General features: G+C 44.9%; 2 protein-coding genes across 2 annotated transcripts in view; one reads left to right on the forward strand and one right to left on the reverse strand.

Moving 5' to 3' along the window:
* The window catches only part of cd247 (CD247 molecule), a 146,185-nt gene extending 143,329 nt beyond the window's left edge, over positions 1-2,856 (reverse strand). Inside the window, exon 1 of the mRNA XM_078409044.1 lies at positions 2,802-2,856. The gene's annotated coding sequence lies outside the window, so the exon portion shown is untranslated. The remainder of the gene's footprint in view (positions 1-2,801) is intronic.
* fstl1b (follistatin-like 1b) overlaps positions 2,626-24,916 on the forward strand; it is a 69,179-nt gene continuing 46,888 nt past the window's right edge. Inside the window, exons 1-2 of the mRNA XM_078409042.1 lie at positions 2,626-2,721; positions 2,829-2,885. Of these exons, the coding sequence (XP_078265168.1) occupies positions 2,719-2,721; positions 2,829-2,885 (60 nt within the window). The 5' untranslated portion in view covers positions 2,626-2,718. The remainder of the gene's footprint in view (positions 2,722-2,828; positions 2,886-24,916) is intronic.

Below are 24,916 nucleotides of genomic sequence, written 5' to 3' on the forward strand. Positions count from 1 at the left end.
AGAAGCGGAGAGGCGGCTGCTGGAGGTGCCGTGGGTGGTGTTGGCGGAGATGGCCGGGGAAGGCCCGATAGCAGCCGGGGGAGAGGGCGGATCGCATCGCCCTGCAGCAGTTGCACGGAGTGGCGGTGGACCAGGCCATGATGGGCCAGGCCGACCCCACACCACTGCCCATTGACTTTCTTCAGCAGCTGAGGATTCTCTCACACTTCCCCAGATGTGCTTACAGAACGTATTCTGTAAGGGTTGCATCTCACCTCTCCACCGCTTGAAACTGCCCAGGGTGGTGAACACGGCCCAGTCCGTCACTGGCTCGTCTCTTCCTCCCACCCAGTCAGTGCATCTTCACCGTGTGTTGCATCAGGATGACTGGGAGTATCGTCAAGGATGTCCGCCACCCTGACCACTCCCTTCCCTCTCTTCTACCTTCTGGGAGAAGCTACGGGAGCTGGATTGTTCAGACATCCAGACTTAAGAAAACCCTCTTCCCCACTGCAATCAGATTTCTGAACCAAACACTCCCTTCCCGGAGGAGCTGCCATGCACTCTTAACTCTTGATAGACAAAGTGCTGGAGCAACTCAGCTGAAAAAAACGTTGCATGCCGCACTTTGTCTATCTTTGGTATAAACCAACATCTCCATTTCTTCATTTCTACTCTACCTCGTTCATTGATTGCGATTAATTTGTTCTGCATTGCCAGAATTCATTACAGTTGTTCCACTCAAATCTCTACTCCAACAGCAGCATTTCTTGCTTGAACTATGTTATTCACTTTACCCTCGATCGGTATTTATTCACAAAATGCTGGAGTAACTCGGCAGGTCAGGCAGCATCTCTTGCACAGGCACCTGCCGAGTTACTCCAGCATTTTGTGAATAAATACCTTTGATTTGTACCAGCATCTGCAGTTATTTTCCTACACTTATCTTCGATCGGACTTTGCTGGCTTTACCTTGCACTAAAGGTTATTTCCTTATCAACCATCTATACAATGTAAATGGCTCGATTGTCATCGTGTATTGTCTTTCTGCTGACTGGTTAGCACGCAACAAAAGCTTTTCACTGTACCTCGCAACACGTGACAATAAACTGAACTAAACTTATGCTGTATCTGAAGGGGCTTGACCCGAAATGTCACCGATTCCTTTTCTCCAGAGATGCTGTCTGACCCGCTGAGTTACTCCGGCTTTTTGTGTCTATCTTCTGTACAATGTGGACAGTTTTGAGTGTAATCATGTATGGTCTTTCCACTGACCAGATAGCACACAACTAAAAAGCTTTTCACTGTACCTCGCTTCGCGTGACAATAAACTAAACAAACTAATCTTGTACCATTCTGTTGTTTTGCACTCATATCTATCGCCATATTTATCATTACTGTTTGTAGACTGTTCAGTCTGTGAGCTTCATGTGAACAGGGAATTTCATTGGACTCTGGTGTGTATGAATTGGAGAAAATAAGAAGAAATAACAAAGAGAGTCATTATTTTCCTTTCTAAAATGAAGCAATCAAATGCATTAAATTACAGGTCACCCCAGGATATAACTTTCTAACTCTGAAAGCATGAGAGGCAGAACCAAGACAGACCTTTCCTTGTGTTCCTGACCCTCCAAACATGTCAGGCTCAAATGTTCAGCGAACGAGAAATTACATACAAACACAAATTATGAAAGAGTATAGAATGTGGCACAGCAAGTAGAGCCACTGCCTCACAGCGCCAGAGACCCGTGTAGATGCTGAGATGCTGTCTGTGTGGAGTTTGCATGTCCTCCCTGTGACCGCTTGGTTTCCTCCGGGTGCTCTGTTTTCCTCCTGCATCTCAAAGATGTGCAGGTTTGTAGGTTAATTAGCCTGAGTGTGTAGGGAGTGAGTGAGAAAGTGGGATAACATGGAACTGGTGTGAACGGGTGATCGATGGTCGGCGTGGACTCAGTGGGCCGAAGGGCCCGTTTACATTCTGTGTCTTTCAATCTTTATCAACACCATAATGATCACCACAGGAGAGAAGTCAGAGGCATGGAGCATGAAAACAGGCCCTTCAGCCCAACCCATCCATGCTAACCACGATGCTCCATCCAAGTTAGAGCTTTGGAAGGCGAGTGAAATGTAGAGCCGCTGGGTGTGTGTGTGTGTGTGTTGGGGGATATTGGACTGGGCCAGTGGAGGAATGGGATAGTTGGGAGCACAGGGGGACAGGGGGAACAGAGTGTGGTTAGAGGAGTGGGAAAGGGGGAGGGGAATGGGAAAGGGGAGGAAGCAAGACTGGGAAAAGTGGGGTAGTGGGGGAAAGAGAAAGGAAGTGAGAGGGGGAGGTAGAGGAGGGGAGGAGGACAAGAGGGGTGGAAAAGAGAACAAGATGGTGGGGTGGAGAAGAGAGAGCGTGGGAGGAGAGGAGAGGAGGGAATGTGTGTGTGCTGGGGTCAGGAACGAAGAGGGGGGGGGGGGGGGGGGGGGGTGAAACAAAATAATGGGGTGGGGTGCGACCTAAAGCTGTGTCTGTGTTGTCCCGACCCACACCAGTCGCGACACGTCCCGTCCCACCCCACCCCACCAGCTCTCCCCCGGCCGACCGGCGCTGGGAGGGGAGGGGAGGGGAGGGGAGGGGCAGAGCCGAGAGCCGCTCCTTCCCTCCCTCCCTCCCTCCCTCCCTCCCCTGCTGTAGCCCCCCTCAGCCCCCGGCCGGCGCCGCATTCCTCTCTGCGCTCCCGCACCGCCAACATGGTGAGACGGCGTCGCCCCTCTCCCTCGCCTCCCTCCCTCCCTCCCTCGCCGCCCTCCACACACACACACACACATCTAACCTCTGCCATCCCTGCTCTTTTACACAGGTCTGCAGAAGTGCCCCGTTCTTTGTGCTCCTGGCCGTCGCTCTGATCAACGCTGAAGTAAGTCAGATCTTCTCTCTCTCTCTCTCTCCCCCCCCCCACTCTTCCCTTCCCCTTTCTCTCAATGCCCCCTCCCGTCCACTCACTCAACCCCCACCACCACTTCCCTGCCCATTCCCCCTCCAACTCCCAGTCCACTCATTCCCCCTCTTTCTACCTCCCTCCTCACTCAATCCCCTTTATCACCTCCTTACCCCTCCCTCCTCCCCACTCCACTCAATCCCCCCTGTATCGCCTCCTTACCCCCCCCCCCCCCCTTCCTCCCCACCCCTCCCCACTCAAACCCTCTCCCTCCCCGCCATCTCACCCCGTCCCGCTCCCACCACCAGCCCCTCTCTCCCGGCGCAGTCCCTGCCTTGGGCGAGTGTGCTGGCTGTCGGGCCGAGGCTTTGTCTCTGTGACCTGATCCTGTGTATGTATGTATGTATGTATGTATGTGTTGGTCTTGCGGGACTTTGTGGACAGTTATTTGCCGTGGCTGCAGGGAGTTGGGTGGTTCGAGGTCTTTGTGATGGGGAGGGGGGGGGGGGTGGGGGGCAAGGGGGCAAGATTTCCATTGCAAGTTGCTTCTTGCAAGGTCACCAGGGCTGGTTTTGAAGATAGGGTTTTATGGCGAGTTAATATAATTTTTAGAAGGGGGAGAGGGGAGGAGAAGAAATAACCGAGGAAGCAGCCAAAATCTGGAAAATAGATGGTTGGTCGATGAGAGATGTTGACAATAGAGGGAAATATCCTGCCACCAGCAGCTCGGAATTTAACACACACACGATTTACTGGAAACTTCCAAGTCCACCTCGACTGGGACTTAAAGAAAACAAGGACAATATCCCACATCGGTCTGATCGGCGAAGTTGTAGAACGAACCCTCCCCCCACCTAGTTAACGAGAAAGAGCAGATTTGAAGGAGGCAGGCAAGGATTCCCATACACAACTTCTTCCCCACCCTGTCCCTGCTTCATATTCACAGTTCGCATCGACCTGGCACTTTGCTTATGGATACTGTACCGAAGAAATGTTTACATTAGTTCACTTTAACCACACAAGTATTTCAAATGCTTAGGAACGAACTGCAGATGTTGGTTTAAATCGAAGGTAGGTAGACACAGCATGCCGGAGTAACTCAGCGGGGCAGGCAACATCTCTGGAGAGAAGGAATGGGTGACGTTTCGTGGTCGAGGCCATTCTTCAGACTTTCAAATGCTACCCGGAGTTTGTAATTGAAATACATCAAATTCAGCTTTCCAACAAGTTGATCAATTGACCCTTCATTTAGTGTTGGTTTATTATTATCACCAGTACTGAGATACAGTGAAAAGCTTTGTGTGCCATGCAGTTAAATCTACAAGCTCATACACAAGTACAACAGGTAATGCATGGAGAAAAATACCCGAGGGCAGAATATAGTGCTATAGTTCCAGAGAAAAGGTCCAATTTCTAGGTTGGAAGGTTGGGATCACACCATAGTTTATGGGAATGAAGCTGTTCCTGAGTCTGGTGGTGTGCACTTTCAAGCTTCCGTACCTTCTGCTGGATGGGAAGTGAGGAATGACCGGGATGGGACAAGTCTTTTGACGATATTGGCTGCTTTTCTAGCCAGCGTGAAGTGTTTATGGAGTCAATGGTGAGGAGTCTGGTCTGTGCGATGGACTGGGCTACATCCACAACTGTACAGTTTCCTGCGGTCTTGGACAGACATGTTGCCTGGGTTTGTAGTGCACATTTACCAGCACAGCTTAAATCAATAATGACATGCCAGTCTTTCTGTTTGAGAAAATCGAGTGCAAAAGGAATTGCTGATTAACCCAAGTGTAAAATCTTATTACCACAATTATTATTTTCATCAGACTGTCTCATATTTTACTCTAGTTTTGTAAAAACAAGTTTCATTTGCTTTGGAAATTTAAAATTCCCACACTAGTTGAATACAATTAATATATAATCTCCATTAACATTTATTTGGTCTTTCAAGTTGCTTCTATGTAATGGCATCTTGTGAAACTCTACGTGAATGGAATGTAGGATAAAGAGGATGAAAGGGGTCTATCTCTTACCTGTCTCCCCATTGTGTAGTGGATATGTGTTGGTGTTCACAAGATGTCTGGACATCTTTCGTCAGAGGATGGTGAACCTGTGGAATTATTTGCCACAAAGGTTGTGGAGGCCAAGTCAGTGGATATATTTAAGGCAGAGATAGATACTTGATTAGTACAGGTGTCAGAGGTTTTGGGAGAAGGCAGGGGAATGGGGTTTGGAGGGAGAGATAGATCAGCCATGATTGAATGGCGGAGTAGACTTGATGGGCCGAATGGCCTAATTCTACTTCCATCTCTTATGATCAACTTCATTATTGCAGCTGGGATGAAGGTACAGAAAGTTGGTCCTAGAGACGTACAGCACAAAACAGGCCATTCGGCCCACCGTGTCCATGCTGACCAAGTTGGCATACATGGCTAGTCTCATTGCATTTGGCCCATATCCCTTTAAACCTTTACCATCCATATACAAGTCCAAATACCTTTTTAAAAGTCATTATATCCACTTCGATAGTGGGTTCACTTGCACTGTAGGTTATGGACAAGCATACAGAGGCCTGGATCACTGATCCAGAGACTGGAGCTCATATTCCACCAAGGATAGAGGAGAATTTTAAATACGAATCTGGAATTAGCATCATGCAATTTCCGAATTGTTAATTTACAACCTCCAGGGAAAGGAAAGCGCAGGACTCATCTACTGATTTGGCCTGTGGACTGTTATTGAGGAAAATTAGTTATGTATGTTGAATGTGTGGTTGCTGGGTATGAATAAAAGTGCTAAATGAAATAAGGGAGGTATTTTTGAGGCACAGACAACCCTGGGCAGTACAGCGGTTGAGTTGCTACCTTACAGCGCCAGAGACCAGGGTTCGATTCTGACTCCGGGTGCTATCTGTATCAGTCTGAAGAAGGCTCTCAATCCGAAACGTCACCCATTACTTCTCTCCAGAGATGCTGCCTGTCCCGCTGAGTTACTCCAGCATTTTGTGTCTACGGAGTTTGTATGTTCTTCCAGTGACTGTGCGGGTTTTCTCCCAGTGCTCCGGTTTCCTCCTGCACCAAGACGTACAGGTTTTCAGGTTAATTGGCTTCCATAAAACGGTCCCTAGTGTGTAGGATAGTACTAGTGGACGGGGTGATTGCTGGTGGGCCCAGACTTGGTGGACAGAAGGGCCTGTTTCTGAACTGTATCTCTAAAGTCTAAAGACCACGGGAATCTGGATTTCACTCCTCCAACTGGTTGAAGATGTTTGGTCTGTTGACAATTCCAACAATTAGGTTGTTGTCGGTTGGAACATGGAGCCACATCTTGAGCAAAATAAAGTTCTGGATGATCTCAGTGGGCCAGGCAGCATATGTGGAGGGAGTGGACAGGCAACGTTTCCACAGATGCTGCCTGACCCGCCACCAAATTCCTCCAGTACTTTGTGTTTTGAGAGACTGAATTCCTACCCAAACCAATGCCTATTTTCTAACCCATTGATTTACTAATTAACCCCACTGGATTTAATGATTGGTGCATCATGTATAATCATCAATAAACAGAATGGGTTCAGTGAGTGAGGACTTGCATGTTGAGTTTCTTGGTCAAAAGCTTGCGTTTGCTAACCCAGTCATGTTACTAAACTCTCTTTCTGGGTCCACAAATTAAGAATGACCTCATGTCTAGACTGTGCTGGATTCAAGGCTGAATCAACCTCTCACGTACATAATAATCAGCTTGCACATATTTCTGGCACAGGGCTGAACCTATTAAAATGAAATGGCTCATTTGTCAAAAACAAAGAATCATCTAGCAGAGAATTCATTAACTTTTTCTTGAAAAATGAAAGTGGAAAGCAAATTCCTAATAGAATGTGAACGGACTGTTTTAGCTTGAGGCTTGGACAGGGGCTGAGATGTTGCTCCCCAGAATACTTAACACTTCCCTCAATATGTCCAGGTGCTCCTTCTTATTGCTGCTGATCTTGTACAGTTTGACACAAACAGCAAGTTTGGAATAAATACACAAAAGTACTTCCGTCCTTCATTTTACCATACATCAATGGAGCCATATTGGAATATTTTCTGAATGACTATTTCTGCAGAAGCTTGCATGCATTAATTCAGCAGATTTAGTAATGAACTAATTCTCACAACTTAACACAAGTCCACAAAGTGCTGGAGGAACTTAACAGGTCAGGCAGCATCTCTGGAGAATATGGATAGGTGACGTTTCAGGTCAGGACCCTTCTTCAGACAGAGGGTCCCGACCCAAACAGTCACCTGTCCATATTCGTCATGCTTGGTTACTCCGGTACTTTGTCTTTTTTTGTAAACCAGCATCAACAGTTCCTGGTTTCTAACAAAAGAACAGCCTCTTCCTAGCAACCATCAGGCTTCCGAATACAGCACAATAACCACAGCAACTATAATCTTCTACAGTCTGTCTTTGTTGCATTATGCACTTTGGTTTTGTACTAGCGTGGTTACCTGGTATTATACATTTAATTTATTGTATTATGATATTTATCACTATTTTTGCATTTCCTGCCCTGTTTAGTTTTTTTTTTTAGTTTACCGATGCAGCACACCTTCGGCCCACCGAGTCCACACCGACCAGCACTAACACACACACTAACACTATCCTATACACACCAGGAACCATTTTACAATTATACCAAGCCAATGAGCCTGCAAACCTGTACGTCTTGAGTGTTGGAGGAAACCAGAGCTCTCGGGGGAAACGTACGCACATACGTCACGGGGAGAACGTACAAAATCTGTACAGACAGCACATGTAGTCAGGATCTCTGGCGCTGCAAGGCAGCAACTCTACCGCTGCACCACCATGCCACCCTAAGAATTTCATTGTAACGTTGTCAGTACACATCACAATTAAACACTCTTGACTAACTAATGACACAACTGGTAGAGCCACTGCCTCAGTGAAAGAGACCCGGGTTTGATCCTGACCTTGGTTGCTGTTGGTGTGGAATTTGCACATTTTCCCCGTGACAGTGTGGGTTTCCTCCGGGTGCTCTGGTTTCTGCCTCGTCCAAAGGACGGGCAGGTTTTTTAGGTCAATTTGTGGGTTTGTAGCCTGTATAAATTACCCCTAGCGTGTAGAGAGTGGATGCGAAAGTGAGCAACATGGAACTTATGTGAACGGGTGATCGATGGACAACGTGAACTCGGTGGGCCAAAGGGCCTGTTTCCATGCTATATCTCCAAAATTAAAATGAACACAAGATCCAGCATGGACTCGTGCTGACAGATTTGGAGAGCAAGTAAAACAATGGAACACCATTTTCTCTGTTCTAAAGAAACTGCCTAGGTCAAGTTTGCGTAGTAACAAGATCTATTTTAGTTGTGTTGTGTCAGGAATCATTGTGGATAAATTCCATTATGATTTAGAACAGATGTTTGGAGCCACATCTTTGCAATGTTCACCACAACTGGCTCGGCTGAATTGTCAACATGGACACTGTCTGGACAAATGGGGATATCAAAACGAGAGCAAACATCTGATAGTCCCTCATGTTGCCAGAGATAATAATGGTCACTCTAAGCCCCCAACAATGTAATTTGAAGAGCTCAGTGGCTGGGTTCACACCCATCGGCTAGATGCCAATATGTGAAAGGACAACTCGTAACCAAGGGTTTAAAGCCAGATTAAAGTAACATCTCAGCAGCTTGATGGAAGAGGGTCACTAGATTTACCCCATCTACATCTCCTTGAAATCAATGACTATGCTCCTTGGTGTTCACTCTCCTCCATGCTTTGTATCATCTACAAGCTTTAAATAATGCCCAGCATAGATTAGTCTAACTCTACCAGGTGCATGGATAGGAAACGTTTAGAGGGATAAGAGCTAAACGAAGGCAGGTGGAGCGTAAATGAGGCATCTTGGTGGTCAAGGACAAGCTGGGCCGAAGAGCCCGTTTCCGTGCTGTACGACTAATTAAACAGCGTACTGGTCAGAGGGAATTCTGCTGTTCACTTCCTCACAGTCCTCTGGTACTCTTTATTCCCCTTATTTAGCCATTTGCCAAGGCCCCCCCTTCAAGCTACATATCTTGCTGACACTGGCACTTTACCAAATGCCTTCTACAAATCCACACACAGAACATTCAACCACATTTTCCTTCATTGCTGGACACAAATTGCCTCAAACAATCCATGCTGGCTTTCTCTGCATGCTTGAGGGTAATTAATTTCTGAAGGCTGATTTATTTCATAATATGTCTTGCATTTTAAAGTTCAAAATTCTTTCACCAGGCAGACAACATTTAGGATTTAACTGGTACTAAACAAAGTTATACAGAATTTACTTCCTCACAAGAGATGAAAATACGCTTATAATATAATTTAATATCATCGAATTAACAAGATATTAGGCAAGGATCAGAATGGGTACATTCCAGATCTCTAAATTGTTGTACTATCAAATCATAACTTGTATCTGCCAAGATACAAATACTTTAAAAATCCACCGTTTCCAACACCACACTGCCGCTTTCATTATTGTTTCACAAGAAATCAGGTGATATTGTAGATGCATTAAAATTCCAGTAGTGCACTTGGCAAGATGAGGACAACTAATCTGTAGACTGAAATTCACATCTCACCTGGGTCAGTTGTAGGGAGAGGTTGGATGGTTTGGCACCTCCTTCTCGGGAGCGTAGGAGGCTGAGAGCTGACCTCACTGAGGTGTCCAAGTAAGACCATGAGGAGCATGGATAAGGTGAATGCTCAGTCTTTTTCCAGGGTAAAGCTAGAGGACATGGGCTTAAGGTAAGATGAGAGAGATTTAAGTGCGACCTCAGAAGCAACTATTTCACTCAGAGGGTAGTCTGTATATGGAATGGGCTGCCAGAAGAAAGTTATGGAAGTGGTAAAATTATGACTTTTAAAAGACATTTGGACAGATATGAATAGTGTGCCAACATGGTTGACATGGACAAGAAGGGCCATTGCCAAGCTGCATAACACTATACCTATTTTACAAATCCATTCTTCCTACCATTAATGCTGCTGTTTACCAGTAAAATTTGGCTAGTTTATATCAGCGTCAGCAGAACAGAGTTAAATAAGTGTTTAAGTATACTTTGGCTTCCCGTGTAGGTGAACCTTGGTTTGGGGTAATTCATGTCAGCAGTCAGATTCTACAGACGTGAATCAAAACTGACTAGAAATAAAAGTGAACTTGGGTCATCACCAAATGCAAGACACAGGGTGGCATCACGTCTACAGTCATTATTGTAACCCCACGTGTACTTTATCAAAGCCTGGGCAAATAAAACAGTTTGCAGTGCAAAATAGTCTCAATTAACTATCAGCCCGTATTTTATATTAACAACAATAATAAATCCCACCTCTGAACAAGGACTTCAACACAAAATAAAAATAAGTTTAAACAAGACTTAAATTACAAGTATCTTGGGAAAAAAACTAGCTCGGGGGGGGGGAGATATGTAGCCACAGCAGTTAAAATGAAGGCAGATTAGACTCAAGCAAGATGGGAGACCTGTGGAGTTTATTAAATTTCATATTTTGTTCTGCAGTCATACAGTGATGATATAGATTACCTTCTGAGAGAGTATCAGAAAACTGCTAAAACAGCCAACAAATTCCAGCCACAATTTTATATTAAACCAGTTTTAATGTGAATTCCATCCACTAATTCATATTAAACCACTAACCAGTCAGTTTTCTATGTAGCGAGTTAGATAATGGGGTGACTGGCTTACCTTATCTATTCAAGAAGATAGACACAAAAAGCTGGAATAACTCAGTGGGTCAGACAGCATCTCTAGAGAAAAGGAATAAGTGACATTTCAGGTTGAGACCTTTCTTTAGACTATTGAGACTTAACTATTCCATCAGCTTAAAAAAAAAATGCAACACCTGTCTCACTGCATTTTCCTTATTCTTTATCACCATCTCCCAATAGTCCCCCTTGGAACTATCCTGCGGCCACTTTGTTCACACTTTGACCCAATCTCTCCACACATCTGTGTCTTCTGAAGGCATTCCGACCACTCATTCTCTCAGCTGTCAGTAATTGAATTAACTGTCTTATCAATAAGACATATCTGGGCGGAAGAGAAGCACTTCACAATTCAATTGCTTGTTTGGTTGGGAAGATGATGTGTGGTAAAGAAAGCATTTCTATGATAAGTGTTTAGCCAATCGAATGTCCACCTTGTGTCATTTAGCTTGGCCTTCTCCATCAATATAACACAGGCAAAATCTCCCAGCTACTTTCAACATTAAAATAAGGATGTGCTTTCCCCCTCCTCCCTCACAATGTGTTTGCATTTCAGCGAAATAAAGTTTTTAAAGTATGCTAAATACATGCACATTATTTAATTATAATCAAAATTATAGTTCACACCAAATGCTCATTTTTTAAAAAGCATTTGATAGATAAAATTTGGTTTGAAATTTGTTTCTAAAAAAATTATTTGAACAGCAGCAGTCAGCTCCCATTAGCAAAACAGATTAGCTGAGCTTAACACAGCCCTTCAGCCCACCTTATCCATATCGACCAAGTTGACGTATGTTTCCAACCTGGGATAAAGACCCTGACTATCTGCCGCATGTATTTCTATCTATTTGCACAGGGGAATCAAAAAGCATTTTTTCTGCTCCCAAGCGAAATTTGGTTTCTTTGTTACAAAAAAATTTGAACAACAACAGTCAGCTCCCATTAGTAGAACAGATCAGCTGGGTCTAAAACAAGCCCTTCGGCCCACCTTGGCATACTTGGTCAGCACGGACAAGGTGGGCCGAAGGGCCTGTATCCATGCTGTACAGCTCTAGGACTCTGCTGCTTAACATACTTGTGTGGTATAAATTCAGTTTAGTGTTGGTGACACTCAGCACAGTACTCAGTACTTAGACTGAAACATTTAACTTTTTCCCCTCTGAAAATGTGTGTGACCAGATGATTGTTTCTGGAATTATTGGAGAATTGGATATAAAATATTTGTTCAGTCAAATTTGAAAAACTTGTCAACGTGGTGGAAAATCAGTAAGCAAAAAGGTGCAACAATATTAAAACAATGTATCACCAGAGGACCAAGTACTAGGCAAACTAATGTGCCCAAAAACTAGGGTTCTAGGTTGTGTTGTAAGGCAGAGGGATCTAGGAATACAGGTGCATGGTTCCTTGAAGGTCGAGTCGCAGAGAGATAAGGTGGTCAAAAAGGCTTTTGGCTCTTTGGCTCTTTGGCCTTCATCAGTCAGAGTATTGAGTATAGAAGTTGGAAGGTCATGTCGCAGTTGTATAAGACGTTGGTGAGACTGCATTTAGAATATTGTGTTCAGTTCTGGGCACCATTTTTGGAAAGATATTGTCAAGCTTGAAAGGGTCCAGATAAGATTTACGAGGATGGTGCCAGGACTAGAGGGTGTGAGCTACAGGGAGAGGTTGAGTAGACTGGGTCTCTATTCCATGGAGCGCAGGAGGATGAGGGGAGATCTTACAGAGGTGTATAAGATGATGAGAGGAATAGATCGGGTAGATGCACAGAGTCTCTTGCTCAGAGTAGGGGAATCAAGGACCAGAGGAGATTGGTTCAAGGTGAAGGAGAAAAGATTTAATAGGAATCCGAGGTGTAACTTTTTCACACAAAGGGTGGTGGGTGTATGGAACAAGCTGCCAGAGGAGGTAGTTAAGACTGGGACTATTCCATCATTTAAGAAACAGTTAGACAGGTACATGGATAGGACAGGTTTGGAGGGATATGGACTAAGTGCAGGCAAGTGGGACTGGTGTAGCTGGACATTGTTGGCTGGTGTGGGTGAGTTGGGCTGAAGAGCCTGTTTCCACACTGTATCACACCATAACTCTATGGCTCCAGGGCGAATCCAGAATCTTAAAAGAAGTGGCAACAAATAAATGTATTACTCGTGATTTTCCAAAATGCCCAATATTTTGCAAAAGTTATCCAGAGAGTTTGAAAATGTTTCAAGAAAGGAAGGAGGTAAAAAGGCTGGAAAGTATAGACCAGTTCGTCTTGACTCTTTTTTTATTGCATTAAATGCTGGAATCAATTAATAAAGAAATTGTGGTGAGGCATTTGTAAAATCACGATACAGTCAAATAGAGTCAACATAGTTTTACAAAAGAGAAATGCTGTTTGACTCATTTTTAGAGTTCTTTGAGCATGTCATGAGCCAGGTACATAGAATGGAACTGATGGATGTAAAATGCTTGGATTTCCAAAAAAGCATTTAATAAAATTTGTTCAGGTGCCATAATATTATTAATGTATAAAGAGCTCTTGGCATTTGGAGTAATGTATTAGTAGAGATAGAGGCTTGGTTCCGAAAAGAGAGATTTAAGGAAAATAGATAATTTGAGAAAAAAACACACAGTGCTGGAGTAAGTTAGCGTGTCAGGCAGAATCTGTGGAGGGAATGGCCAGGCAATGTTTCGGGTCGGGACCCTTTTTCAGACTACAGGTTGATTTTATAATATGTAATGGTGCGCTGCAGATATCAGTTCTGGGATCACTGGTTTATGATGCACAATGGATGACGGGACTGCTGTGAAAACAGATTTGTTAATGTTATTAAGAAAAGTGGGAAAGCAAGCTTTCCGTGTCTGGGCCAAGTGAGTGAGTGGGCAAAGGTCTAGTAAATAAAGCAAAATGTGAAGTTGTCCACACTGGTCTGATGAAAATTGTTTAACTGGATACCAATTACAGAATGTAGAGGTGCCGGTGAATCTGATGTCCTTGCAGATGAAATGTAATGTTAGCTTGCAGGTTTACCAGATAATCAGGAAAGCAAATGCGATACAGGAATTTATTGGAAGAAGCCTGTAGAACACCATCCAAGTTTGATCTCCTTATTTAATGGGATATATCTATATATTAGATAAGATTACTAAAACTCATCTTGTATGTATGTATGTTCCCGAAATACAGCCAAAACGGTACACGATAACGCAACAATTTTAAACGCAACAATTTTAGACCCACCTTACTCACCATTCTCCTGCAGAGTGCAGTATCAAGTTTCATTATTTTTTATAAGTAATTCAGTTTATAAACTTTAATAAATGTGCTCCCACTTGCTGGGCCCAGCAGCTGCGTCTGCATAGTTGGGGGAGGGTTGATCGGCCTGGCCGCCCTGGGCTGGGGTGAGTGGCTTCGTCTCCCCTTTCCTCTCCCCCCAACCCGCCGCCTCCCACTTCGGTAAAATTGTGTAGGATAGTGGAAGGTACAGACTCGGTGGGCCGAAGGGCATGTTTCCGCTCAGTATCTCTAAAGTTTGAAGTAAAGTCTAAAGACAGCATCAGAGGTCAGGATCGAACTCAGGTCTCAAGCGCCATGAGGCAGCAGCTCTAACCACCAGTTAACTGGATGTCAGATCAGAACAGACCAGGATTTGAGCCTAGTACTTTACACAAAGCATTCTAGTTCCACATTGTGACAGCTTGCAGAATTTGTAGCACTCCCATGTTGAATAAAGTTTGAGGGGGAAGGGGGTTGAGTTAAAGAGGAGCTGAAATATTTTCCACAATTCCAATTTTGAACACTTCAGTGCGTGACGTACACTGTGAGAAAATGAGCCAAGATCAATATCATGGAATTGGCCTGGTCCCAGATTGTAAAGAATTGGCAGAAAGAAATGCAACTCTTATTTGTGTTACAGCGCAGCAACTGGGAATGCTTCCTGTGCCGTTACACAGCTTTGGGGAAATGTCAGTTGTCTAGACAGCCCTGCCTAGCTCTGCATTCTTGCAGGAAAGGGCCAAATAATTTCACTTAAAGGGCAAAATGCTATGTTGCCGTTTCCCCATCTTGTGTGAAATTCTGCAGACTATGAGTTTACAAACTCTGTGACTCCTTATAAATTGAGCAGAAACCAATTACCTCAGTCCTTGTGTGAAATGGTGTTGATGGGGGTGGATTGGGCGGGCTTAGAGGGATGTGGGCCAAATGCAGGCAAATGGGACTAGCATGGTATACCAACTTGGTCAGCATGGACTAGGTGGGCCGAAGGGCCTGTTTCCATACTGTATGACTACAGAAAAGGAGGGATCTGTGGAATTGCCTGTCAGTAGTACACCCAGACAGGGACATCGTTGATTATTCAGTGCAGATCAAGTAGAGATGGGGAGATAATTGACAATCTCTGCAATTTTTACTTTATTGTTTTTTTAACTATCCTCCAAGAATAAGCAGCCAACAGCAAGTTAACAGCTATTACCCGTGGCTTGATTTTTTCCACTATTCTATCCAAATGAATCCATAGTACAAGAGGTAGCATGGCTTGGTTTAGTTTAGAGATGCAGCGTGGATGCAGGCCCTTCGGCCCACTGAATCTGTACTGACCAGTGATCCCCACACACTAACACAATAATACACGCACTAGGGACAATTTACATTCATACCAAGCCAATTAACCTGTACGTCTTTGGAGTGTGGGAGGAAACCGAAGACCTCGGAGAAAGCTCACGCAGGTCACGGGGAGAACACACTCCGTACAGACAGCACCCGTAGTCAGGATCGAACCCGGGTCCCTGGCGTGTAAGGCAGTAGCTCTACCGCTGCGCCACCGTGTATTCCAAAAATGAACTAAGACCCAATGTCAGGAAATTCTCTTTCTATTGAGTGATTGAACTTGAACTCTGAAACTGAAACAAATAAAGAGAGTGACTGGGGTATTATTGGTTGCTCTGACTGGGATGATCTAGGACGGGAGAAATGATTTTCCCCATGCATTTACCGTGCGTTTGGAGATGCAGTTGAATCTGCATTGTGTGGTTGGGACAGGAACCATTCTAGTGAACAGGTATCTAAATAGCAAGGGGTTTGGGTCTTTGCATGTGAAGAAATGGACATGAATCATTTGTAACTTATTTAGATATTAGTTATCATCCTATGTTGTAGGATAAAGCCCACACCTCTCTCCCAATTACCAGCCATTGAACATACCCAAGCATGTCAGATGGAGTAGCTTTATAAAACTCAGGGCACGTTTAGAGTAATGTGCAGTTCTGGTTGCCCTGTCACAGGAAAGATGTGGAGGCTTTGGAAAGGGTGCAGAAGAGTGTGCCAGAATGATGCCTGGATTAGGGCGTATCAGCTACAGAGAGAGATTGGACAGGCATGGATTGTTTTCTCTGAAAGGGAGACCTGATAGGTATATAAAATCAAGAGAGACATAGATAGGGTAGACAGTCAGAACCTTTTTTTCAGGATGGAAATATCAAATACTGAAGGGCATAGTTTTAAGATGAGAGGGACAAAGTATAATGGAGATGTACAGGGTACGTTTTTGTTTACGGAGAATGTGGTGAGTGTTTGGAATGCTCATCTTTAATGCCACTACCGGTGTCTGCCTCCACCACCACTGGCTGGGTGGCATTAAAGAGGCTTTTGGATAGGCACGTGGATATGCAGGGAATGGAGAGACATGGATCACGCTGCAGGTAGATAAGAGTTGGCATCATGTTCAGCACAGACGTTGTGGGTTGAGTCAAGTCAAGTCAAGTCAATTTTATTTGTATAGCACATTTAAAAACAACCCACGTTGACCAAAGTGCTGCACATCTGATTAGGAAAAAAAAGAAACATACAGTGGCAGGCAGCCAAACACAACGGCGCGGCCATCTTGAACAAAATGTTTAACTAAAGCAGAATGGTGTCCGGGGGCTGTTCCTCTGCCATACTCTTCCATGTTCTAAGTGATGTGTTGAAGAATTCTTTTGGAGCTTTGTTCTATTTAAGGTGTCCTATTTACAAGGGGCCCTGATACCTATTATTCAGTGGGACTGTGAGCCAGATGCTTGAAGTTGGAGAGTACTTTGAAGTGATTTACAAATAAATCCTGTCGCTTTGTACAGATGTCCTTCCCTTTTGTTAGGCTGCTCAGTGATCTCACTCATTGACTAGAGAGGCATACATTAATCTAAAGCTCACCACAATGTTGGAAGTATATAATCATGTCCAATAATTTATGTCTAATAATTTAGTCTTGCCCACTGTGCTTACTTCACCATGCAGTTCTACGTTAGGATTCTTAGTTTATAACTATAATAAATGAAGGATTTACTTATGAAGATTATTATCTGCCATTAGGAATGAAAGCTGTTTTCAGAAATAATCCTCTGTTTAGAACACCCAAGCTCATTTATAGGGAATAAGTAAATGACATAGTCTAAAAGTCAATAACAATTTGACATTACAAAGAAGAGCTAGAGGGATTAAGAGCTCTCTGTTGAAGACACAATGACCTACAGATGCTAGAATCTTGAGCAAAGCACAAAGTGTCTGAAGAAGGGTCTCGATCTGAAATGTCGCCTATCCATGTTCTCCAGAGATACTACCTGACTTGTTGAGATACTCCAGTACATTGTGTCTTTTTGTGTATTAACCAGCATCTGCAGTTCTTTGTTTCTATGTGCTGGAGGAACTCAGCGGGTCAGGCAGCATCTGTGGAGGGAATGGAGAGGTGACGATGTTTCAGGTTGGAACCATTCTTCTGACAGATCTGAAGAAGGGTCCTGGCCCAAAATGTCTTTCCCTTTCCCTCCACTGAACCCGCTGAGTTCCTCCAGCGCTTTGTGATTTGCCTAATGGTATAAGTTACCGCCTTCGGGAGAAAGCAAGTGAAGTGGATAGAAGTAATGAAGAGTGGGAACAAAAAAGCTTTGACACTCTGTGGATAGGCTTGCAGGAATTGTCAGGAAAAGGCCTGTCAGGAAATTGTCAGGAAACCTGCGGATAATTATTGACAAATGCAGACACGGTGGTGTTAAGATAGCCTTGTTTATGGGATTCACAATGTGATGTGGGGAGTGGTGAAAGTTGATGGGGGGCAGCCTGGTGCTCCATGTAAGTGACGCCAGTATTGTAGAGCAGCTTCTTGCTGTGTGCTTCACATGTGGATGCTGCTCGGATAATAATCACCCAGTGTAGTCTGCAGTCTAGTTTCTCGTGTACATGTCACGGACCCTCCCACAGGCGTTCCATCCAGCGGGCACACACTTTGCTCAGAGCTGAAACGTTTGCCTTGTGAAGAGTTGAGAGCGTGTGTGTTTGCGATGCAGTGTAATGCGAGCTCATTGTCATGACATTGGAATGTGCTCTTGCACTCTCCATCTGTTTCCCATCAGGCCTGCAGGATAACACAGGCAGATTACCCCCCCCCCTCCTCCCGCTCCAAAGAATCACAGCCTCAGCTGTGGCCTGCTGTTGAGTTGTGAGGAGGGGGATTGTGGAATGTGGACCCATCCCACAAGAATAAACCAGATGGACATAAAACATCTTTTATGCCCCCAGTTACTTTCTTCCATAAACTATCAACTACAGACTGCCTTGGTTGCATTAAACACTTTGGGATTTTTGCACTAATTTGGTGCATTTTAATTTAGTGATTTTTTTGTTGTTTATTTTTTCATTTATGAGTATTCAGTTTATGGGCATGTTAAGATGCTGCAAGTAAGAATTTGATTGCTCTGTTTGTTTGATACATATAACAATTAAACCCTCTTGAAAGGGGAAAGATTAAATAAGAATCTGAGGGATAACTTTTTCACACAAAGGGTGGTGGGTGTATGGAACGAGCTGCCAGAGGAGGTAGTTGAGGCAGGGACTATCGCAACATTGAAGAAACAGTTAGATAGGTTCATCGATAGGACAGGTTTAGAGGGATGTGGGCCAAAGGCTGGCAGGTGGGACTAGTGTAGATGGGACATGTCGGTCAGTAAGGGCAGGTTGGGCTGAAGGGCCTGTTTCCACACTGTATGACTGCGATATCTAAAATTTTGACGTGCTTTCCTGAGCTGGTGGTAAGAGCAGAGTCTTAGTGTACATATAAACTTCAGCTCCCGAGGAAACTATCAAGACCAAAAAGCAATTTTATGAAATCTACAGCACTTGCAATAGATCACCTCAGGGCCGAAAGGAAGAGTTCAGGTAATCACTCGTGCTTTGTACCCTTGGGGCTAGTTTTGGTTTCCTCTTCCCAGATGAGAGTCTACTGAGATCAATTCTCCTCTCCTCACAAAGCCAGATCAAGAAATGCTCATCTGCACCGTAAATGTATTCTGTGGTCTACCTTTTAAGACTTTGTACCATATAACAAGTAGATGGATCAGGGAATGGCAGGATCCTGGGGAGTACAAGTAAGTGATTCCTTCATTTATTGTAGGTATAAGGGGTACTGGAAGTGGTAACATGCGTAGACAATGTGGCAAAGAAGGCATGTGGAACAACAGGCAAAGAAGCTAAGACTATATATTTTTAAGAACTTGAAACTTGAGAAGCGCAAGAGAAAAGTGGCGACTGTGTGATGCCTCAGTGAAGTCTATTATTCTTACACTACAATCATTGCCCCTTGTACTTGGGTACGATTGTACCTATGTATAATGTGACTATACTGGATCGTTTTCAAAGCAAAGATTGTATGCAAAGCATTGAACTTCACTGTATCCAGGTAAATGAGTTGATAAGGTAACATTGATCCAATGAACGCTTGCTTTGATGGAATGGAGCGTTGGGACATCGTGTCACAGCTGTACAAGTCACTGGGGAATTTGAGCTGTAAGATGTTCCATTCCTAACTTCTCCAAAAACTTTAAGTTCCTTGATGGAATTTAAATGAGATTTGCTTGCAGAATGATTCAAGCTTTAACTGCTTCTTTCAGGGAGAAAACAAGCTTGGTCCATCCATCTTCTGACCCAAGATGTGCCATACAATCACACAGCACGGAAACAGGCCCTTTGGCCCAACTCATCCATGCTGACCAAGATGCCCCATCCAAGCAAGTCAGCATTTGCCTGCTGCTAACCCATATCCCTCTGTACTCACTTTAAAACTACCACAATGTCCCGCACAGGAAAAGTGTAGTTTGCTGATGTTCCTACATGTCAAAACCAACAAGGCAGAATCGTTCTCACCTTCTGCAAATCAGAATAGTATTGCTGACATCTGCATTTGTCAGTTAACGGGTGCCACCTACCAGTGGCACAGCGGGTAGAGCTGTTGCTTTACACCTTCAGAGACCAGGGCTCGGGCCTGGCCTCGACTGCTGTCTGTGGAGTTTGCACGTTCTCCCTGTGACCTCGTGGGATTCTCCCGGGTGCTCTGGTTTCCTCCCACATACCAAAGGCTTGTAGGCTAATTGGCCTCTGTAAACCGCCCCTAGTGAGCAGGGAGTGGATATGAAAGTGGGATAACATAGAGCTAGTGTGAACGGGTGATCGATGGTCAGCGTGGGCCGAAGCGTCTGTTTCCATGCTGTATCTTTAAACTACGCTAGTTAAACTCAAAACTAAAATGAGATTCTGATTTGGTAAGAGTACTTGAAGGTTGCCGGTCCCACCTTTGAAGGGGGAGGATGGGATATAAAATTTGGAAATGAAAGAAATTCAATATCCTCCTCCCCCACTCCACCCCCACAAAGTCAAGTCAAGTCAAGTCAATTTTATTTGTATAGCACATTTAAAAACAACCCACGATGACCAAAGTGCTGTACATCTGATTAGGTACTAAGGAAAAAAAAAAGAAACATACAGTAGCACGCAAAGGGAAATCATTCCATAACACCTCCCCTGCACCAGTATGCTTTATTCCTCAGACAACACATCACTTTTGCGATCACGGTAAGAAAAAATATTTCAACGGTCGCTGCCCATATTTCAAACCGTTTGCTAAGGTCTTTCCACATACGAATTGAATTTATTTCTCGTCAGATCCATACAGGCAGCCAAGAGGAAATTGACCTCGGATAGTGAGGACGTTAGATCTTTCTCATCCTTGACCGACAACAGCTCCTCATATTTCGCTTGTGCAGCTTACACCCCAGCTTCCTCTCTACAGAAGGGTCCCGACCCGAAACATCGTCTGTCCATTCCCTCTTCAGACGCTGCCTGGCCCGCTAAGTTCCTCCAGCACTTTGTGTTTTATCTTCTACTAATGTGTGCTTACTGCAGAATAGGAAACAAGCTTTACATTGAGCTGCACAAAGGGAGAAGAAACACAGCCGCCCGCGGCGCACATTTGACAGATTTGGAAGAATCCCACACCAAACACCTCTTTGGATCGCTGGCGTAACAGCAGAATTTAATGAGCTTGGCTCCAGATTAATTCATGTCTCCGAGACTCACAACTTTCATTGTCAGAATGGCGTTACCCGCAATGGATTCGTGCAGGGAATTATTTATTTATAGCTGTGCTAATGATGCGCAGATCCTTTAGCTGGGAAAGAGACTGAGAGATAAACTGCATTCTTTACATTTAGCTTTGTGTAAAGTGCTTCTCCAGAACACCTTCATGTGCTGGGTTTCAGTTCAATCACATGATTAATTTAATGTTGCTACAACCATATTAAAATGTAGGATTAGATCTTCCAGCTGAGATGAGCTGGTCTAAATGTAGGCTGTAATCTTTGATATCCATTGTATTTTTTTACAATAGAATTAAATCTAATGGGAAGATAGACATAAAATGCTGGAGCGGGTCAGGCAGCATCTCTGGAGAAAAGGAATCGGAAGGAGCCCTTCTGACCAGAAACGTCACCCATTCCTTTTCTCCAGAGATGCTGCCTGAGTTACTCCAGCATTTTGTGTCTCAGGCACCTGCAGTTCCTTCCTGCACATTAAATCAAATGGGACTAGCTTAGATGGGGCATCCTGGTTGCCATGGATGAGTTGGGTCGAAGGGTCTGTTTCCATGCTGTATAATTCTAAGTTTCTTTACATAAGGAGACGATTGCTACATGGTGGCTAATAACAAAAGCAAGAAAGGTATCTCAAGTTAAAGCGTGCAATGGCCACCAATGTAGAGAGCGTCATAATGGAATGGTAAGAACTCACATCTGTGCATTTGTTTAGTTCCCATAACCAGCTGAGCTGGAGTGCTGTGAGCAGTCACCACTGTTTTTTCAAAAGCAATATCGAAAGAGGAGAACTTACCAAAGCATTTTCAAAAACATCTTCCAATCAAATTTGGATCTGCTTTAATAGAGATGTAGGGGGAGGTTGGATAGGCTGGGACATTTTTCTTTGGGGCATAGGAGGCTGAGGGGTGACCTTATTGACGTGTACAAGATCATGAGGGCCACGGGTAAAGTGAATGCTCACTTGATGGCATAGTGTTAAGGTGAGTGGAGAGAGATTTATGAAGGACCTCGGAAGCAAATTTATCACCCCCTTGCACACATTCACAAACATATGCACACACTCACTCACTCACATGCGCACTTTAGGGTTGCCAACTGTCCCGTATTAGCCAGGACATCCCATATATTGGGCTAAATCGGTTTGTCCCGTATGGGACCGCTCTTGTCCCGTATTAGGCCCGGGGGCCGCTGTAGGCCCGGACAGTGTGGGCCCGAAGGCCCGGGCACCGCCTAACGGAGGTTGCATAGCAACCCACCTCCCGGCCCGGGCAACCGCCATTGGTGGAGCGGGAGCACGTGGCCGCTGGCTGGGTGTGGTCACGCGGGGGGGCAGTGACGTCACCTTTTGTCCCTTATTTGGGAGTGAGAAAGTTGGCAACCCTAGCACACCTGCACTCACACAAACACACACTCGCTCACGCTTGTACTAACACACACACTCGTGTGTGCGCGTGCACACACTCACATACACACACACATACGCACACTCAAACAAAACACACAGACATCAATGCAGCATCTTGACAGAGTCATGCACACTCACTTGCACACACTCATTCACACAAACACACACTTGTATCCACACACAGGCACTCATCAATGCATCACCTTGACATAGTGCTTGCAGGAAACGTGGCTGATAACTATAAATAGTGATGTCATCCTGGTCTACGAGTGTTTTTTAATTATTCAGACATAAAGAAAATGTTTCTGAACATGACATCATGTGTAAGTGGTAACAGATCCAATGTTGGTGCATACAATACCGGTGTTGTGGAGGGTGTGCTGGCGTCACTGCCTCCCCTGGCCCCTGGGCTGGGAGTATTTCCTCGGGAGTTTCCTGTGCTGCGGTCAGGGTTTAGACGAACACTGAAGCAGGGCCTCTTTCAGCAGCAGACTTGGCACTTCCCCATTGGACAGCCCCTACGCTGCCTTTCCACTTCATTGCCCACACTACCTGGAATATTTAGTCTCCAAACACGAGTTTCCAATGTTGAGACTGCAGCTGCATCTTTGCAAACTGAAAGCTTTGTGTCACTCAAAGAAAATATATTTTTCAGATAGAAAAGGTCTGTTTCTATTTGGACGGGGAAAGAGTTGTGGGGAGGGGGGAGGTCACAACATAAAACTCAAACTAGGAACAGTAATGCTGCTAATTATTTTCTTACTCTCTCCCTTTCTCTTGCCACTGTCTGTCTCTCACTCCCTGCCATACCTTTGAGATTTCAAGTCTTTCATTATCAAATGTGCTGGCATGGGAACAATGAAATTCTTACTGGCTGACACAAGGAAATGCAGTTGGGACCTTGAGCAAAAATCACTAAGTACTGGGGTAACTCAGCGGGTCAGGCAACATCTCTGGAGAACATGGATAGGTGACTTTTCGGGGAACATTTTCGGGTCGGGGCACTTCTTCGAACTCAGGTTTACCTCAGCTTTACCAGGTGCGCCACTCCGCTGCCCATAAATGAACTTGAAATGAAAATGAAACGATACGAGCAAAAATCACACAATATTTAGCTTGGTCTATCATAGCCGGTGTGGCTTTCTTGTGCAACAGCCAAAGTTTACAGGATGTGGTGGTCTCAATGTACTCAGTGGTGATCTTAGGAAGAAACATGTATAAATAACAAAAACGGTCTCTTTGTAAACTTTGGGAACAGGCTATGTGATCAATACTATGAAGGTGGATTACACAAATTATAAGGGGCTACATTTTGATTGCCAGTTTGTGGAAAACTTTCCCTGCGTTTCAAATTCCTCCTTCCTTGTCTGAGTAGGTGTTGGAAAAATATTGTGGCTTTAGTCATATGGCCATTCAGCAACTGGCCTGGGGTGGAGGGCAGATTTGTGAAAGATAGGCCTTTGCTGTCTTTGCAAAGCTCACAGCAAGATCATTCCCTTGGCTCCACATTGAAGGGACAGAGAACTTTTAAACGTATTTGTAGTATTGCCTTTAGTTTAGTTTAAAGACATAGCGCGGAAACAAGCCCTTCGGCCCACCGAATCCGCACCGACCATCGTTCCCGTGCACTAACACTATCCTACACACACTAGGGACAATTTACATTTATACCAAGCCAAGTAACCGACAAACCTGTGCGTCTTTGGAGTGTGGGAGGAAACCAAAGCTTCCCGGAGGAAACCCACGCAGGTCACGGAGAGAACGTACAAACTCCATAGAGACAGCATCTGTAGTCAGGATTAAACCCAGGACCCTGGCGGCAGTAAGGCAGCAAATGTACCGCTCGCCAGCATGCCGCCCCATTGCAGGAAGGATGAGCAAAAGGTGCAGGAGGTTGACCAGAATGCTGGCTGCTTTACAGGGTATGAGCGATAAAGAGAGGTTGGACAGACTTGGATTATTTTCTCTGGAGCATCGGAGGTTGAGGGAAGACCTGATAGAAGTGTATAAAATTATGAGAGGCATAGATAGGGTAGACAGTCAGGACCTTTCCCCCAGGGTGGAAATCAGAGACTAGAAGGATATAGCTTTAGGGTAAGAGGAGCAAAGTTTAAAGGAAACTAGACGGGCGTGGCCCCATTGGGTCCAAATCTCTCTTGCGTGGCCCCATTGGGTCCAAATCTCTCCTGCGGGCGCGGCAACCCCCATTGGGTGCAAACCTCTCCTGCAGGCCCCGGTAGCCCTCCACCAACTGATGACCCATGGAACCGTTGCCAGCCGGGGAGTCTCTCCTGGGCCCATGGGCGGGCGAGGGGAGAAGGGAGAGGGAGCCACACACCTCGGCTCCGGGTGACCGGAGCGAGCCGTGGACCCGTTGGGTGGAAACCTCAGCAGCTCGACGCCGACAGCCATCTTCTTTGACCCTCTGCCACCGCGCCGCACCATAGGAGGAAGATCAGG

Source organism: Rhinoraja longicauda, chromosome 12 (genome assembly GCF_053455715.1).
Source record: "Rhinoraja longicauda isolate Sanriku21f chromosome 12, sRhiLon1.1, whole genome shotgun sequence".
Classification (NCBI taxonomy): Eukaryota; Metazoa; Chordata; class Chondrichthyes; order Rajiformes; family Arhynchobatidae; genus Rhinoraja; species Rhinoraja longicauda.